Source organism: Marmota marmota, unplaced genomic scaffold, assembly GCF_001458135.2.
Source record: "Marmota marmota marmota unplaced genomic scaffold, marMar, whole genome shotgun sequence".
Taxonomy (NCBI): Eukaryota; Metazoa; Chordata; class Mammalia; order Rodentia; family Sciuridae; genus Marmota; species Marmota marmota.
This window is the reverse complement of record NW_025999943.1, coordinates 8,142,734-8,161,503: the sequence shown is the minus strand read 5'-3', so window position 1 is coordinate 8,161,503 and position 18,770 is coordinate 8,142,734. Positions and strand designations below refer to the sequence as shown.

The 18,770-nt window shown below is 37.5% G+C and overlaps 1 protein-coding gene across 1 annotated transcript; it reads right to left on the bottom strand.

The window, feature by feature from the left end:
- Positions 1–351: 351 nt before the first annotated feature.
- LOC107153745 (coiled-coil domain-containing protein 82-like) lies at positions 352–3,142 on the bottom strand. Its single transcript, XM_015499302.2, has 2 exons — positions 3,119–3,142; positions 352–2,228 (listed from the first exon to the last, which is right to left on the bottom strand). Exons 1-2 carry the CDS (start codon positions 3,140–3,142, stop codon positions 1,395–1,397), a joined length of 858 nt encoding a protein of 285 aa, XP_015354788.1. The 3' UTR covers positions 352–1,394.
- Between the last annotated feature and the right edge of the window lie 15,628 nt (positions 3,143–18,770).

Here is an 18,770-nt window from a genome sequence, read left to right as displayed (position 1 = left end):
TATATTTATAGTTGTTAAGTCTTGTTGGTGTATGGTTCCCTTGAGCACTATGTAATGTCCTTCTTTATCTTTTTGATTGACTTTAATTTGAAGTCTACTTTATTTGATATGAGGATGGAAACCCCTGCTTGGTTCCACAGTTCATGTGAGTGGTATGATTTTTCCCAACCTTTCACCTTCAGTCTGTGGATGTCTTTTCTTATAAGATGAGTCTCTTGGAGGCAGCATATTGTTGGGTCTTTTTTTTTATCCAGTCTGCCAGTCTATGTCTTTTGATTGGTGAGTTTAGGCCATTAACATTCAGGGTTATTATTGAGACATGATTTTTTTAAGGATTTAACAAAATGTAGATATTTATTATGTATATACATACATTGAGGTCTATGCTGTGAATCTCATTAATAGATGAAGCGAGGTTCAATTAAGACTTCCAGTATGAAAAAGAATCTAAAATTCCACAGTAGAAGAGATCCTTTTAGAATACCATTATTGAGAATTAAAGATGGAATAGACAGGGTCCATTTGTTCACTCTGCAACTGTTTATTATACTCTGGGAAAAATGAAGATGTGCAAAGTAATGCAGATACCAAAATATACTTTTAAAGTGTTTTTTGCTGAACTTGTCTCTGGAATCTTCAGACCCTAACATATACGCATATATTGGGAAAGTTATGGGTAAAAATAAAATGTATATTAATCATTAACATCTACACAAAACTGAATAGAAAAAAAGAAATAACATGAAGTATGAAAACACAGATCATGAAATGTTTCTTGAATGTGAGGTTTGAAAGACTCTCAGAGGCCCGAAATTCATTTTTAAGGAAAACTTTAGAAAAAGCATAAAGCACTCCTCTATTTGGAACAGAAAAACTACAGTCTGATTATGAAGCAAGGGGACTTTACTGAATGATACATTGAGGTTTCTTCTATGGCACTTTAGATGATAGTAATAAAAAAATATATTAATGAAGAAAACCATTTAATACTGTAAAAGGATAACAAATAGACCCAAACAGAGATTCAACATTAAATATATATAGATGTTAGGCTAAATATTTTAAAATACAATATATTTCTACTAAACTGACAGAACATGATTAGCTCATTCACTTGATAGTCATCTGTAATAAAGGCATTGTTAGATAACTTTAAAATACATTTATGGGCTTAATAATTATTAAGCTTGTTTTCCATGTACAGCAGATAAAAGTTTTATCAGATATAGAGTGCCATTTCATGGGAAATTAAATGAACATGTTTTAAACAAGATATTTTGCTTGAAGATACACAAAAAACATATAAAATGCCACATAGTACAGCGAAACAAGGTTCATGATCTTCACATTTACAGGAATTTATAAAATCTTTTCTGAAGGAAATGTATTACAATTCAGTCAAACTTCTCATCTTGAAAGTAATCCACAAAATTGAGATATTCTTCAAGTTGACCATATTTCTCTTTAATCCAGCCATTTTCTGTTGACTGACTGAAAATTCTTTCCACACTTTCTTTAACCTGTTCATCCTCAACTTCTTCTGTCTTTGCAAGAGAGCAACATTCCTGGTAGAGTTTGAACTTAAAATGTTTCAGTTTATGATAAATTCTGGTACGATCAGCACATATTCTGCCAACAGTAAACACCCGTTTATCATGTGACATAAAATCATCTGTTTCCATAGTCCTGGTATTATACAACTTTCCTGATAAATGCACTGAATATCTGCAGTGGCGATGCAATCCACAAGCCTGACAGGAACAGTTTTCAGGATTCTTCCAATGGATACTCACATTAGAATAATTTTCTACCCGCTCCTTATATTGCTCTTTCCAACGACTTCTAGAAGCTAAACTCTCTAGACTGGGCTGAACAAAGCGATTATCCAAATAATGAAGAGATGTCAACATATCTTGGGCATACAATTTTTGCCTGGTGCCATCATACAATGATCCCAGAAAAGATTCATCTAAAGCATTGATCAGAAGGGCCTTCACAACTCTTTCAAAGTGAGTATAATGGTCACTAAAAGAATAAAGAGAATTCTGTTTTACTAATTTCAATTGAGAGGTAGTCAATTTTTTTTCTTGTTGATTTTTATTCTCTTCATCACCCTCCTCATCTTGTACTACAAAGTCATCAATAATATAATTATCTCCATCTTCATCATATTCAGAATCCTCCTCCTCCTCTTCATCACTGCTTGGGCAGGATTCCTTTTCAGAGTCCTTTCAGAGCGCCTCCGCCTTTGCTTCCGCCTCCGCCCCGGGCACTCGCTACAGCAGAGGCGCCCAAGACATGATTTGTATTCCCAGCCATTTTTGTTTATTTTTGGTATTTAACTTGACTTGGTTTCTCCTCTGAATAGATTTTCCTTTAGTGTAATACCTCCACCTGCTGATTTTCATCATTGTTTTTCATTTCTTCTTTGTGGAATATTTTGCCAAGGATGTTCTGTAGAGCAGGCTTTCTAGTTTTAAATTCTTTTAATTTTTGTTTATCATGGAAGGCTTTTATTTCATCATCAAATCTAAAGTTTAATTTTGCTGGCTGTAAGATTGATTGGCATCTATTTTCTTTCAGAGCTTGGTATATGTTATTCCGTAATCTCCTGTCTTTGAGGGTCTGGGTTGAAAAATCTGCTGAGATACATGAATTGGTCTCCCCCTATATGTGATCTGATTCCTCTCTCTTGTGGATTTTAAGATTCTATCCTTATTCTGTATGCTAGGCATTTTCATTATAATGTGCCTTGGTGTACATCTGTTATAATTTTGTACATTTGGTGTCCTCTTGAATTTGGTTTTCCAATTCATTCTTCATGTTTGGGAAATTTTCATTGATATTATCTCATTGAAGAGATTGTATATTCATTCCTTTGGTTTGAAACTCTGTGCCTTAAAAATGGAAGTTCATAACCCACTTGAACCTAATGTATGAAATATGATATGTCAAGAGTTTTGTAATGTTTTGAACAACCAATAAAAAAAAAAAAGAAACTCTGTGCCTTCTTCTATCCCAATAACTGTTAGATTTGGTCTTTTGATGCTCTCCCATAATTCTTGGATGTTCTGTTCATGGTTTCTTACTATCTTCACTATGTAGTCAACTTTATTACCCAGATTGTATACTTTGTCTTCATTATCTGATATTCTTTCTTCCAAGTGATCTAGTCTGTTGGTTATGCATTCTATTGAGTTTTTTATTTGGCTTATTGTTTCCTTCATTTCAAGGATTTCTGACTTTTTTTTTCAGAGTCTCTATCTCTCTCTCTTGAAGTAATTTTTTGCTACCTGTATTTGCTCTCTTATCTCATTGTTAGAGTGATCAATTTTTGCCTGTATTTGCTCATTTAGGTCATTCTTTAATTCACAGATCATTTTAATCATGAACCTTCTGAACTCCTCCTCTGACATTTCATCAACTTTGCTGTCCATGGGATTTGTTATTATAGTGTTCTGGTTTGTTTGGGACACTTTCCTCCCTTGTTTTTTCACTTTGTCTGTGTGTCTTCCTTTCTTGCAGTGTGGATCTGAGATATTACAGTTTCTACCCTATATAGTACCGGGGCAGATTGTCTGTACCTCACCTTGATTTGGGGCTTCCAGACCCTGCTGGTGTCCTTCAATCTATGCTATTGCAAGTAAAGGTGGAGGTGGCAATAACAGAGGTAACTTGAGATAATATTGGAGGTGCCCCAAGATGGATGCAATGTCTTACTGAGATGGGGCTGAAAGGGTGGGCCTTACACTGTCTTTGGGCTGGCTCCTCTGAAATGCGGCTGCTTCTAGGCCCTGTCTATTGTCAACAAGGCAGGGGCTACTTCGAGGAGAAGGCTATGGTGGTGACTGCAGTGTCCCAAGATGGAAGTGGGTTAGGCTTGTGCTCCCAGGTGTGGGAGGGGGGTGAACTTGGACCTACCCTGGGCCTGGGACCCACATACGTCAGTGTGAGCAGATCTCTGCTGGGCCTGAGCTCCCGTGGTGGTCTTCTGGTTGGAAGAGGAGGTCCTGTACCAGAGCCTGGGCTCTAGCAGGTGCCTGCTGGTGGTGGGATGGATCCAGGCCTACTGTGAGCCTGGGTCCCACACAGGTTAGTGCGGGTGGATGTGAAGGTGTGGCTTCTTAGAACTTCTAGCTTGGGACACGCAGATTTATTTACCAAACAAGTGTGTAAAGCAGTCAAAGTTTTTCACCCCAGTCCAGACTCATACTTGCTGGGCTCACTACTTCTTTCAGCTTGTTTATACCAACTTAGAACACCTGGACTCTTTCTTAATAGTTCTGTCTCTCTTATCTCTCTTATCCAACTTTATCACCACCCAATCCACCAGTTCCTGTGGATTTTACCTCCTTTAATATCTTTTCCAGTACTTTCACAGACTATCTCCTCAGCCATCACTCTCCTTCAGGCTAATGCTGTCTCTTGCTTAAAACTCTGCACCACCCTGTTCTTGCCAAACTCAGCCTTCTGCAATCAGGTTACTTGTTTTTTGTAAAAATAAATTGCTTTAATTGAGGTAAAATACAATAAACACAAGAAAATGTTCAGATTTTAATTGTACAGCTCAAATTTTATATGTATATACACTATAATCACCATTTGGATCACATACATCACAGGAGAAAGCCTCCAATAAACCAGAAATTTCCTTTGTGGTCCTGTTGCAGTTCCTTGGCTCCAGTCAATGGAAAGCAGAAAGAGGCTGATAGACTAAGGTGGCATTGTCTCAGTTTACCTCCCGTGGGATGAAAGCTAATTACATGGGCACACCCAGCTAAAAGGGCCTGGTAAATGTAGTTCTAGCTGGGCAGTCATGTGCCCAATCACAACTTTATAACAGAAGAAAAGGAAAATAGATCATGGTGGACTCTGGTAGTCTCTACCACAAAATTATATTACAGTATTGATTTTTCTCAATCCATACAACATTTTATGTTATGCCATAGATTTAGTGCTTTTTAAACTTACGAAATAATTTTCTTGACAGTTCTTGAATGTCTTGATGTTTATAGTTTTGATGCATTGCAAGCAATATTTTTATTTCATTTTCTGTTTTGGCTTATATGGAAAGATGCAATTAATTTTTTGGATGTTGCTGTGTGTGTGTGTGTGTGTGTGTGTGTGTGTGTATGCACTTAAAAACCTTGGTGTCCTTGTTTGATAATGTGCAACCTTGGATGTTTCTGTGGCCCATATGGTGTGCCAGGTGTTGACAGTAGAGAGTCAGCAGCAGAATCCTCACTTTTCACTAACTTTCAGCTTTTAACCCTCCAACTTCTGCTTCCAATATCATTTTCTCTTCTCTCACTATGATCCTTTTCCCTTCCTCTCATAAGAACCACTGGATAACCTCCCCATCTCAAGATCCTTAATTACATTTACAGAATTCATTTTTTTTAAAAAATAGGGGGTAATACATTCACAAATTTGGGGAATTTTCTTACATATCACAGTTCAGTAAGCATAGCAAATATTAAGAAAAAATTATTCATAACATTTGTTAAAGATAATAAGGAATACTTTATTCAAGCAGGGACTACCACAATGGAATTTTGTAGTAGGAGAGAGAAAGAGAGATCAGGTTCAACACCAAATAAAAGAAGGAAAAGTGGGAATTTATAGCTAAATAACAAGATGGAGGAGGTCATAGAGGAAAAATTACTAAGATGAAATATCCAGGGTGCAGAGAATTCAGACTTGCCAAAGGTGAGCCATGATCAGATCTGTCTCAGAGGATGGTAAAGGGTAAGTCTTTATCAGATAGGGAGAATTATCAGACATTAAGGGCATTAAGGGTGGATGATTCTGGTAAACTGTCTTAGCAGGATTCTTGTTATAATTGGAAGAAGCAGAAATGAGCACAGAAGCACAAAAGTCTAGCTGAGAAGAAAATTCAGAGCAGCTGTACTAGATTTTGGTCAAGGAACCTGACTAAAGCTTGACTAGAGTTTGATCAAGGAGTGTGTTAGTCAATTTTTTATCACTATTACAAAATGCTTGACGTAATTAAGTAAAAGGAGGAAAGGTTCATTTTGTCTCACAGTTTGAGAGGTTTCAGTCAATAGTCATGTGGCCCTGTTGCTTTGGGCCCTTGGTGGCACAGTACATCATGGCAGGAGCAGGTAGAAGAGACCTATTTACCTCATGGCAGCTGAGAAGCAAAAATAGAGAAGGGCTTGAGTTCCAGTTTACCCTTCGAGGGTTTGCCCCCAGTGACTAACTTTCTGTTGGTGAGTTTACAATAATCTAGTCCCAAAGTTAATGTCCTACAGATGTTTTGTATGACTTCTTTCTTCCATATGACTTGCCCCCATTGACCTAATATCTTAGATACTGCCTAACGTTAATAGACCCCACCTACTGAATGTCCCACCACCTCCCAATAATGCCTAAAGTTGGAGACAGAGCCTTTAACTCAGGGGCTTTGGGGGACACTCCAGATCCAAATTATAACAATAAAAGAATCTTTGTCACTAATGAGGTACATCTTCAGTTGTAATCCATAGTTTTGTGAGATGTCATTTTTAAAGATTTTATAGCTATTAAAATTATTGAAATAAAGTCATTTTAGAACTAGATGCTCAGATTATATGCTGATTAATTTAAAAGAATTAATTGGAAACTAATATTTGGGATAGAAAGTTTTTATACTATTTACAAAGTTAAAAATATTAAAATAATGTCTATATTGTTCTTTTACAATTTCTTTTATGTACGTTATGCTTTATACACGATAGGTGTCATTAAGACCTGTGCCAAGGAAACAGAGAGGCTGGGAGAATACAGGTCATGCAGAGTGGCTGATGACTTTTAGGAAATGAAGAATTTCAGGAATTACAGGAAGTGGATGAAAATGATTCAGCTGCCTGCTCACAACTGAAATGTAATAATTCATAGGAGGACACTGGGAAGCTTCTGGAAACATCTTAGATGCACCATCTGCCAAAATATGTGATTTGCCTGCTGGTGGCTCAGGAGCAATATTAAGGTTTCTGCTTCTCTCCAACCCTCCAACGCTTGGGTGAGTATCTCTCCCAAGCAGATTCTAATCCAAACCCAGATTGGCAGGCATTCTGGGAAATGCATGCAGTTCCTAATCTTTTAGCTCTTTCAAATCAAATTGCTTTGGAAGGTGGATGGTGCTGAGAAAACCTGCACGACACAAATGGGCTCTTAAGACACATCAATTTCCCTATCCCCGATCTTGGACAAGTCCTGTGGTGGGCAGTTGATCTTTGGCTCTGAGCACTTTCCTGAAAATCAACCTGGGGACTAGAGTGATATTGAGAGAGAAAGGTGCGAATGCTGGCTTGTGTTTGAGTGGCCCAGGAAAGAAGGCTGCAACCACTATTCATTCATAATTTTTGTACCCAAACAGGAATGACTACAGATAGTGCAGATTTCTGTTGGTGAGGTTACAATAATCTAGCCCCAAAGAGTTAATGACCTACAGATATTTTATAGGACTTCCTTCTCCTGCACCCTTTTTGTTTTTCAGCTGGTTTTTCTGGCTTCCAGGAAATGGTCTATTATTTCATTTGCCCCTCCCCAGAGGCAAGTCAGAGAGTCTTCCTTATTAAAAACACAAAATAACAACAACCAAAAATATATATATATATATATCCTTCAATGCTCCACCTATTTAATTCTGGCTTTCGGGAGGGTCATACCAGGTTCATAAGTGATTCATAGGACCATGACAGTTGACTCCCATTGAGAGTCAACTAGACTCAGCCCTTACTTAACCCAGGGTGGCAGTGCAGCTCACTTCTGGAGTCTCTTATGATTCACTCACTCAGCATGAGACTCCTCCTCTCCTCTAGTGAAATTAACACAGCAGTAGCACTTTTATCACCTAATACCAGAGGCTACACAAAATAGGCAGACCACATGTCAAAGACAGGAGGGCAGTAACCTCAGATTGGGTATAGTAGGAACTGTATTGTTAAGAATGTGGGGGCTGGAACCAAATTGCTTTCTAGCCTTTGACTCTTTCCAGTATTGACATGACCAGTGGAAGTAAGGTTATGATTACAATGACAATGGTGTGTCTCTGCACACAGTGCCCTGTAGTTCTGAAAAAGGAGAGGCTGTTCAGGTCCAACGCCTGTCATCACTCCAAGTATGTAAGAGATACTTGAGTTGTCCTTCTTGGGGCCCCAGGTGCACTGAGTGTCAGAAGGTGTTTCATTAGTGCTCCATGGAAAGGAGCAAGAAAGAAAAGAGGGAAATAGATAAGATTGTAAGGAAAATAATAAGGAGACAGAGACAAGGTGCAGAGGCAGGAAAGTGACCCCTTGTCCAAGCGGCCACATTTATTTATACCAATAGGTTAAATTAGGTCATTAGTACCATAACTACATTATTGTTTAGAGTATCGGGAAGGTGGCTTATTCTGTAATTACATTCCATAGTTACAATATGCAATGTCAGGAGCTTTATGGAACTCTCAAGAAAGTCCATTGTCTGAAGTTACTGTTAGGCAGGCAGATCCAGGAGCACAGCGCCTTGATGAAACATTGTAGTTATGTAGCAAGAAGTTCCTTTACTCTCAGAAGCAATCAAGGTCAAGGCTGAATGAGGCTCTAGCACAGAGGCTTCTCAAGCAGGGCATTGCCGTATCAGCTAGACATTGCACATATATATTTAGTTATTTTACTAGATCCTAGGAGAGATTGTAGGGCATTCTAAGGTTGGGAAACAGAGTGCCTGTTACCCGCCGGGAGTTTGCTCCCCAGGGGAATGATTACCTGTACATTTCCATGGTCAGAATCCCTACACAAGTTATGTATGCCAAGTCTCCTGTGTTAATTCCATTGTAGGTTCAGTATGGGAAACATTTGCCTGGATAAGTTTGTGTCTATGTTTGTTATTTAATATTAAAGATATTAGTAATAGAGCAAGTCTATGGACATTTTAATGCAAATATGGATTTCTGGATAAATACAATTTAATAGTGATCTCAAGAGACTGCAAATAATCCCATGCCCCTGGCTGAGGCATTTGTTTTTTACGCCACACCTCATGAGGAAGACACTGCTGCCAAATTCCTTTGCACAAATCCCCAAAGAATGTCTTTGAGACATTTGAGAGTGTGTTTGCCAGACCTTGTCAGGTCAGCCCACAGGGCAGGCTGCATACCTTTCTGGGGAGACCCAGGAAGCTGCCAGGTAAAGCAAAGGGCAGTGGGAACTTCAGGTGGAACATTAGAATGCTTACTGTGGTCAGGAATTTGCCCGGAGGTATCTGAAGCTCTTCATGAGCTTCTTCAGATGGTCATTTTTGATTATTTTAAAATGTTTGTTTATCTTCAGGAAATTACTTCTCTGACATGATGTTTTCCATATCCAACTGCCAGTCACGTATCTTTATTGATATTCTAACTGTACTATCTAATCATTATACGTTTTTACAGAGTACAGGGTGGCATTTCAGTACAATGGGTAATGACCAGATCAGGGAAATTGGCATATCTACCATCTCAAATGTTTTTTTCATTTTGTTGTGTTTGGAACATTCAAAATGTTCTCTACTAGCTATTTTGAAATATACAGTTAAATACCATCAATCACAGATACCCTACTGCACTACAGAACATTAGAAATGACCTCCTAACCAAGTACCCTGTGATGTGGGTGAGTCATCCTCTCTCCATCCCCCTCCCTGACCCCAACTCTCCCCAGTCCCTCAGGACCACTATTCTTTTCTACTTTAGTGAGATTAACATTTAGCTTCCATATGTAAGTGAGAACATGTGGTATTTACCTTTCTTTGTCTAACTTATTTAACATAATCAACACAATTTTTAACATTTCTTGATTTGCCTTTGCATCTTGGCAAATCACAGTTATGTGAAGCATGTTGGCACTCTTTCCTTGTAATCTCTGCAGTCCATTCAGGCAGCACCTGAAAGAACCCCCATTCTCTCTCCAGGGCCCTGCTGTGTGATTCAAGGGAAAGGCCATGGGCAAAGCCACTGTTTTGATCACAGGATCTGTTGCTCACTCTCCAGTCTCCTCTGACTTTACTGTGGTCTGTATCATCCAATTTGACTCAAGATTTTTTTTTTTAAATAAAGATTTGGAAGGGAGAGGAAAGAACAATAAGGACAATAGACCTTATAAAGTGATTTATTAGAACCTGCTATGAATTACTTTTGCTGTAAGACAGAAATTTCCCCTCAATTTTTTCACTTAATCTATTTTAACAGATGCACAATGGAACTTGGTGGAAAGGAAAAGGCAGAGAGGAGATATGTGGCTGCAGGGATTAGTAATCTGAGGATAACACATTTTATATATGCCCTTTCCTAGAGTCTGAGATGAAAACAAGAGTGTATAGCTTACACATATCCCTTTAAATAAATGAAGTAATGGTGGCTTATGTTCACGTATGGGACACATGAAGAATAATATTTGATTCTGTAACATGAACACATACATTAACTTTTTCAAAGCTTTTCTTTCTTTTTTCTATTTTAAGTGCATAGCTTGCCATTTAGCCTTTTTTTTCTCTTTGCCAGGCTGGGGATCGAACCTCATGCCTTTGCCTGTGTGAGGTAAGTGCTCCACCTCTGAGCTGCACCCCCAGCTACGTTTTTCTGCTTTTAATAGTAGAGGTTTTAGTTGTGGCACTTGTCTAAAGCTCATAAGGAAGTACATTTGTCGAGAACAAAAAATGTGCACTGAATGTCTCTTTATTCCTTCCTACATTTCTATACCTACTTGTTTGGCAGGGTTTGTGGGAAAACAAAATGAAGAGAGGCAGAGGCTAATGTAGTTCAATTCTGGGGGGCCATGAAGGTCCAATTTTCTACAAGAATTGCACATTTTGGTTGTGAGTGAAAGGGAATTCCATTCACTTTGGGGGGACCCTCCCTGGACCCTTAGTAACTGTGGACATTGGAATGAGCCCAAAGCTGCTGCAAGAATCTAACAGAGCAGGCGGGAGCAGGAAGTCAACTGAACTGCCTCATGCCCTGTGGTTGTGGGTCTCTTCAGATTCACGTTGTTGCATAAGCAAAGCTCAAACACTTAGGTTTCCCAGCCTTTGTACGTGGGGCTGGCCCTGGGTGTGTAAAGTCAAGATCCACTCCCTGTTTCTGTGTTGCAGAATTACAGTTAGACTGGCTAGACAGGTCAGGTTATGTGGTGCTCCTGAGGGGGAAAATCCTATGTCTGACAGCTTAGGTCAGATGCAGCAGTGGGAATTCCAGGGTTGACTCCAACCCCAGAGCATGTGTGCACTGCACTGAAAAGTCTTCTCATGAGCATCATGGAATAGCAGTCATTGGAACATGGAATAGCAGCAGCAATAGCAGTGTAATCGTCAAGAAACCGGGTTAAAAGCATTGGCTCATCCCTGTATCATTTGCTTGTTGTGAAATTCTGGAATATTGCTTAATTTCTCTAAATCTCAGTTTCTTCCTCTGTGAAATAAAGATAATAAGAGTGCTTTAGAAAGTTGTGAGGATGAAATCAAATAAAGTATAATTGCTGAGAAGCTTACCTGACAAAGTAAGTGGTCAAGAAATGTTCCCTAATTTTGAATGGACTATGATCTCACTTCCACACAAACCAAGTAAATCTTTTCCAAGCTCTCTGGACCACTCAGAACCTCATATTCTTGTTTGTAAAAATGAAGCTTTGACCAAATGTTTATGCTTCTTTTCTCATTTAGTGTTACCCCTGCACAAAGAGGGAGAGAAAAGGTAAAAGCACTTTTTTTTTTTTTTTGTACCAGGGATGTTTTTTGGTATCCTGGATTGAACCCAAGGGTGCTCAAATACTGAGCCACATCCCCTGCCCTTTGTAAAAATATTTTTTTAGAGACAGGGTCTTGCTGAGTTCCTTAGGGCCTTACTAAGTTGCTGAAGTTGGCTTTGAACTCTCAATCCTCCTGCCTCAGCCTCCTGAACTGCTGGGACTATAGGCAATGTACCCCCACACCCAGTCAAAAGCACATTTTTCTGATAGTGCTGCTTTGCATAGACCAGGGATTGGCCAAGTGCTGCCAGCTTTGGCTGCTGCAGGTCCTTCTGTTCTTACCCACTTCTTTACCACTCACTGTGGCAGAAGTGAGTTGTTTGCATATAGCCAACAAAAGCTAAAATAAAAGATTTACTGTCTGGTTCTTAAGAAAAAAATTGTTGACCTCTGCCACAGACAAAAAATAAAAAGGGTGGATTCTGAGTTGCATCAGTTGTATTTATACTGAAGTGCTCATGATATCTTTATGGTTTAATGCTTTCATTTCAATCTTTGCTTCTATCTGCTCAAAGCCAAGGTGTGTCAGATTTTATTTACTAATGTTGGATCTAAATGTCTCTTGGACATTTCTTGAGAATTTCCTGTCTGGAAGAAAATGTTCTATAAGAAGTGTATTTTGGGGTAACTTTCATGTATAAACAGACAATGATGTTGGAGGTCATATTTGTACCTTTAATATTTATAGATTCATTGAATTAGGTCTTTACACATTTTTAAAACTAACTTGGTAATTTGGTTGGTTTATTGGCTTAAATTTTCCTGACCTTCTCTTCAACAGGATATTATTAGTATTAGGATTGTTGAAAGTCAAAGTTTGTTTCTGTAGATGACATCTAAATGTGTAAACACCTATCATTTTTCTTCCTGACTAAAACACATATTAAGTAATGAAGCTGGAAAATAAAAGGTAAACCAACCATAAAAATTAAAAACATAAAAATATTAAAAAAGCATGAGATACATAAAATTAAAAAAAGTATTCTCAGTGATTGCAAGAACTTCTCTTGAGCCTACAGAATGCTAGAAAATTTTTGCCACCTACACCTTGGGTAAAATATTGATCTCCAGGACATATAAAGAACTCAAAATACTTAATGTCAAAAACCCAAATAACCCAATTAATAAATGGGCAAAGAAACTGAACATACACTTCATAGACGAAGTACAATTTTTCCAACAAATATATGAAAAAACATTCAACATCTCTAGCAATTAGAGAAATGCAAATTAAAACTACACTGAGATTTCATCTCAGTCCAATCAGAAAGGCAATTATCAAGAATTAAGTAACAATAAGTGTTAGTGAGGACGTGGGGAAAAAACACTCATACATTTTTGTTGGGATTGCAAATTGATACAACCACTCTAGAAAGCAGTATGGAGAGTCCTCAGAAAACTTGGAATGGAACCACCATTTGACAAAGTTATCCCACTTCTCTATATATACCCAAAGGACTTAAAAACAGCTTATAACAGTGACATAGACACATCAATGTTTATACATCTCAATTCATTATAGCTAAGCTATGGAACCAACATAAGCTATGCTTTACAGCAGATTAATGGATAAAGAATATGTGATATATATACACAATGGATTATTACTCAGCCATAAAAAAGAATGAGTTGATGATATTTGTCAGAAAAGGGATGGATCTGGAGACTATTAAGTGAAATAAACCAATCCCCCCAAAACCAAAGGTCTAATGTTCTCTTTGATGTATGGATGCTAACATACAAGAAGTTCAGGGAGGGGAAGAATGGAAGTTCAGTAGATTAGACAAAGGAAAATGAAGGAAATGGAGTGGAGGAAAGGAATAAGAAAGACAGTGGAATATTCTGACATAACTTTCCTATGTACATATATGAATATACCACAGTGAATCTCCACATCATGTACAACCACAAGATGAGGATCCTAATTAGAATAAGATGTACTCCATATTTGTACAAGTAAGTCAAATTATACGCTACTATCATATATAACTAAAAAGAACAAAAATAAAAAATAAATTTTTTCTCTGTTTCTCCTTCTCAAACATACAAATTATTGAAGTCAACTATTTTTAATAACTTGCAGTTAAATTGACATGGTTAAAAGATGAATGGGAGAAGTTGCTGTAAAACTAAAACAATAAGATGTATCAATCCTAAATTATTTAAAAATCACTGTTTTCAGGGACACCATGAAAATCATCACCAATTTAGTTACAGTAAAAGATAATCGATTCATTTACAATAAAATTTGGAAATAAAAACTTTTCTAGAATATTCTGCTTTCTTCTGGTGGATTTATCTTTTAATTGTACAAAGTCAAGGCCTTTGGACACAATTTGAAATGAATTGTGTGGAGGAGCATGAAGGTCATTTTTTCCATGCGTCACATGGTGACACAAAGGAGTTCAATTTCTTAGAACTGGCAAGGTCAGGCCCACTAAGGATTCAAGGATAAATAAGCTTGGAGTTTTGTCTTCTAGTTGCTTATGTCCTGATAGGGGAGATAGACACAGGTAGAGCTCTGTGTGTATGCAAATTTTATATATATATATATATATATATATATATATATATATATATATTTGTATATGATACATATGATATTAATATAACAAATATACAATATATAGTTATATATGCATAAGTATCTATTATATTTGTGCAACTACAAGTATATATATATGAGTATATATATATATATATATATGAGTATATATACATGGAGATATGTATGTATGTGAATATATATATATAGGTAATATATATGACTTAAATAGTATGTTTCTCCAAGATTCAGCTGCAAACAGATTTTACATGATCATTGAAACCAATACTCAATCCAGTGATCATTAGAAAGCATTCCTATTGGGGCTGGGGTTGTGGCTCAGCGGTAGAGTGCTTCCCTTGTATGCACGAGACCCTGGGTTTGATCCTCAGCATCACATAAAAATAAATAAGTGAAATAAAGGTATTGTGTCCAGCTACAACTAGAAAATAAATATTAAAAAAGAAAAAATTCCGGTTGAATTAATAATACTATTTATATCAATCATGAGGGAAAGTAAAGAATAACTATAAAAACTGCATGTATTTCTAGCATTTGTTTATTTTTATTTTACTTTTGCCAGACTAGGGATTGGACCCAGGACTTTGTACATGACAGGCAAATGCTATAATACTGAGCTACACGTCCAGCCCCTTACATGGTTTTAAATCTAAAATTTTAGATGCAGTCCTAAATATGTTGCCTATTTTTAACTTAATGAAGGTGGTAAGACTCTAGAATTCTTTGTATTTCTTTAGTAAATCAACATGTTGTATGCATTTGAACTTCAATGAAATACCTAGCTTTTTAAATTGTAAAAATAGATAAAGTGATAAAGAACTAGGAAATATTGTGAAAATATGATACGTGTGGTAGACTAGATAATGCACTTCTCCCACCCACCCCACAAAATATGCCCACAATCCTGATCCCCATAACCTGTGAATATGTTATCTTTCTTGCCAAAGGGATATGCAGATGTGATTAAATTTAGAATATTGAGATGAGGAGATTATTCTGGATTTTCCTTTGGGCCCAATTTAACAGTAAGTGTCATCACAGGAGGGAGTCAGCAGGATCAGTCAGCAGAGGGTGGAATGATGCAGGAAGGAGCCATGAACCAAGGGATTCATGTGGCCTCTAGAAGGTGGAAAAGACAAGGAGACACATTCTTACCTCAATGTCTCCAGAGGAATCTTATCCTGCCGAGACCTTGACTTTAACCCACTGCAACTAATTTTAGACTTTTGACCTCTAGAGTTCTAAGATAATAAAGTGTGTTTCTGTAAACCCCTAAATTTGTGGTAATTTGTTACAGAAATAATAAGAAACTAATGCAATAGCGAATTATGAGAAGAGATAAAATAGATTTCAAGAAAAAAGTGAACTGCCATTATGGGTGTAGGAACAATGAAGAAAGAGGAGACACACTGGTTCTAAGAAGAAAGAAATAAAAAGCCAATCAAATAGAAGGGCATGTGAATAACAGCAAGTTATCCTCTAAGAGAAATGAATGATGTGATACTACAGTGAACGTTCCACTCCACACCAGCACCTCTCATTATAGGGTTTAAAATCCCTGCTCAGTGGAAAGATCATGATTAGCCTTTTGCAAAACCATCTATAGTCCCAGGGGCTGACTCTGGAGACGCTCTTCATACATCTTTTAAGATCTGCATTTAGACAACTAATGTTGTGCATGAATGATGTTGTAAGAGACTGTTGAACACAGTAAATGTATGTGAAGAATGGGATTAATAATTGTGCTTTATGTTCTTTATCTCAGGTGCACTTTATCTGTGAATAAATAAGATGCATTATAGTTTGCTAAAGACTTTCAGGTGGCTCCTTATAAAGTTGCCAGCTCTATTCTAAGTGCTTTCTCTGTATTAACATTTGACCCTACAATAGTCTTTGTTGGAGACACCTGAGTCTGTTCTTAAGCACTGGATATAACTGCCACTATCATTAAGGTCTTCTACAATTTCTTATGCTGAGTACAACTAGTTTATCATATAATACACTTAACTACTATAGTGGAAGAATATCCTGAGCTCCCTTGGAGCAAAGAGTAAGGGTTAACTACCTGTGTTTGGGAATAGTAGGAGAATCTCTGTGAAGCAGATTATGTGTTTGCTGGCCTGTAAGGGAGAATGAAGATTATCACTTACACAATAATCAAGGGTACTTTAGATAATAGGAATGGCATAAGGATAGACATTAAAGGCTTGAAGTATTATAACACATTTGGGCAACAACTAGGACTTGTGGCTACAATGTGGCTACAACTTAAGGTACATTGGGGAATGTGGTGGGAGATGAGCCTGGAATAGTAGGAAGTGACTTTGAAAATGCAAAGACCATATTTCTGCATTTCCTGTCTTCCCTATTCAATATGGTGTTTGCCATGTGACTAGTGAAGCTGAGGAGCTGAATTTTAAATTTACTTAATTTTAATCAATTAAAAATTAAAGAGCAACATGTGGTCAGTGGCTGCTTCATTGGAAAATACAGTCATATATGAAATGAAAGTACTGGAAATTTTATGGGGCATGGAGAACTTACAACAGGTTTGATGTTGGGGACTGGCGTGATTTGCATCTTAGGGAATGGTGTTTCTTTACCAGAGGGAAACTTGCAATTGAATCAGCCCACTTCTCACAATTCCAAAGCTCAGGGAAACCATGCATACAAAAACTACGACAAATTTATAGTATGGTATAAGTAAGCAGCTGGTAAAGGATCCCAGTTATGAATTGAGTCATGAGCATTGGAGATTCATTGAGTTGCTCTTGGGTCCCTAGAGTTGTGCTGAATAACTAGTATTATTTTTGCAAAGAAACCATCAGGACTTGTTAATTTACATCCAAGAAAGCCTGGTGACACTATATTCTTTCTCATAGTCTCACGAATGTTTATACTGAACCCTGCATGCTGAGAAGACCTGGAATTAGCCTGAGTCATTCTACCAAAATAAGGAATAAGCCTGCATAGCACTGACCTGAAACATACAGATTGATAGCTTTGTCTCAAAACTGTGTGCCCTAAGAGTTTCAGGGTGTTTTATACAAGCAAATAAACATTGTTTGTTGATAACTGAGCCTGTTTATTTGTATCTGGTGAGACCCCAGAAGGGCTGATTGTATAGCAGCATATGCTATGGGCCCAGCGTGGTACAAGAAACATTAGCTGAGACCCCAATTGGGTGTTCCTTTCACATTCAATGCTTTCCCACCTGAGAGAAAGTAGATCCTGAGAAGAACTTGGTGAAGATAAGACAGTTGGTGCCTACAGGTAGCCTCTCAGACCCTTTACTGTAAGATGGCTGTTAGTTGCAATACCTAGCTTTACTTTAATGAGATTGTACATTGTATCCTTTCCTGTAATAAACTGTAGGCTTCTAAGTATCATTTTGGGTTCTGTGGGTCTTCCCTCCTAACTGTTGTTAGTATGTTCCCATCTACTGAGGTTTCTAGAGTTCTCTCTCAATCTTACAACCCAAAGGAGCCTAATGGACTCTGCAGGTGATGCATTTGAACTGGAGATCCGTTAACAGGTGACTGAAGTAATAGTTCCCTCAACACGATGATTAAAAAAAAAAAGAAAGTTCCCTCTCAAGGTAGAAGGGCCTGAATCAGGCAGGTATTGGGAGTCAAGTGGAAGGGGAAGTTGGACTGAGTAAGGAGGTAGAATTAACAATGATGGTTCAGTGACCAACTAATTGGATGTGGTTTGAGCAGAGGGAGTTTGAGGGAGGAGGCAATGACGATGAAGGTGACGAAGGTTTCAACCAAGGGCAATAAATCCAGCTGTGATAATTGTTATTTGAGCAATCTCTATAAAATACAGAGAAATCTCCCCTTGTTCTAAAAGAGCTGTGAGTGTTACAGGTGAGTTGAAGAGCTAATGTTACAGTGTTCCATCCAGGGATATAAAACTTGATAAGGAAATCAGATTTTATAAAAAAGACTTCTGGTGAACACTGAATACCCCTTGTGTATCTCATTTGTTTATGATCGTTATTCTGACATCGAACCAACAAACACCAAGTACTATTTGGATCAAGAACTGCATCATGTAATTAGCACAAAGGCAAATATGAAGATCTCTGATCTCAAGGGGCTCATTAGGTAATGCCACTAAATATTTGACAATGAAGAGACGGGTGTAAAGTGGAAGAGTTTATATTGGGGAAATTCAGAAGTCATGAAATTGTGAAATAAAAATTTGAGTTTTAAAATGAAATTTTAATTATAAAAACGATTTACCATTCTAAGTCTTTCAGTTGAAGAAAAAGCATTTTTTTTTCCTTCCAGTCCCCATGGAATTATTTATTTCAGCCTGAAGTTAGGAAAATTCCACTATTTTGCAGTATAGCTCTGACTGTCCTCAGAATCCCATAAGAATAGGAAAATCCATCCACAACACTCTAAGGAACAGGATTTCAGAGTCTGCCA

Excerpts from the sequence above, each read along its gene's own strand:
- LOC107153745 (XM_015499302.2), bottom strand. The coding sequence starts at position 3,142 with ATGAAGACAAAGTATACAATCTGG. Across the intron at positions 2,229-3,118 it reads AGACAAAGTATACAATCTGG|GACTCTGAAAAGGAATCCTG; the intron begins GTAATAAAGTTG and ends GCGCTCTGAAAG.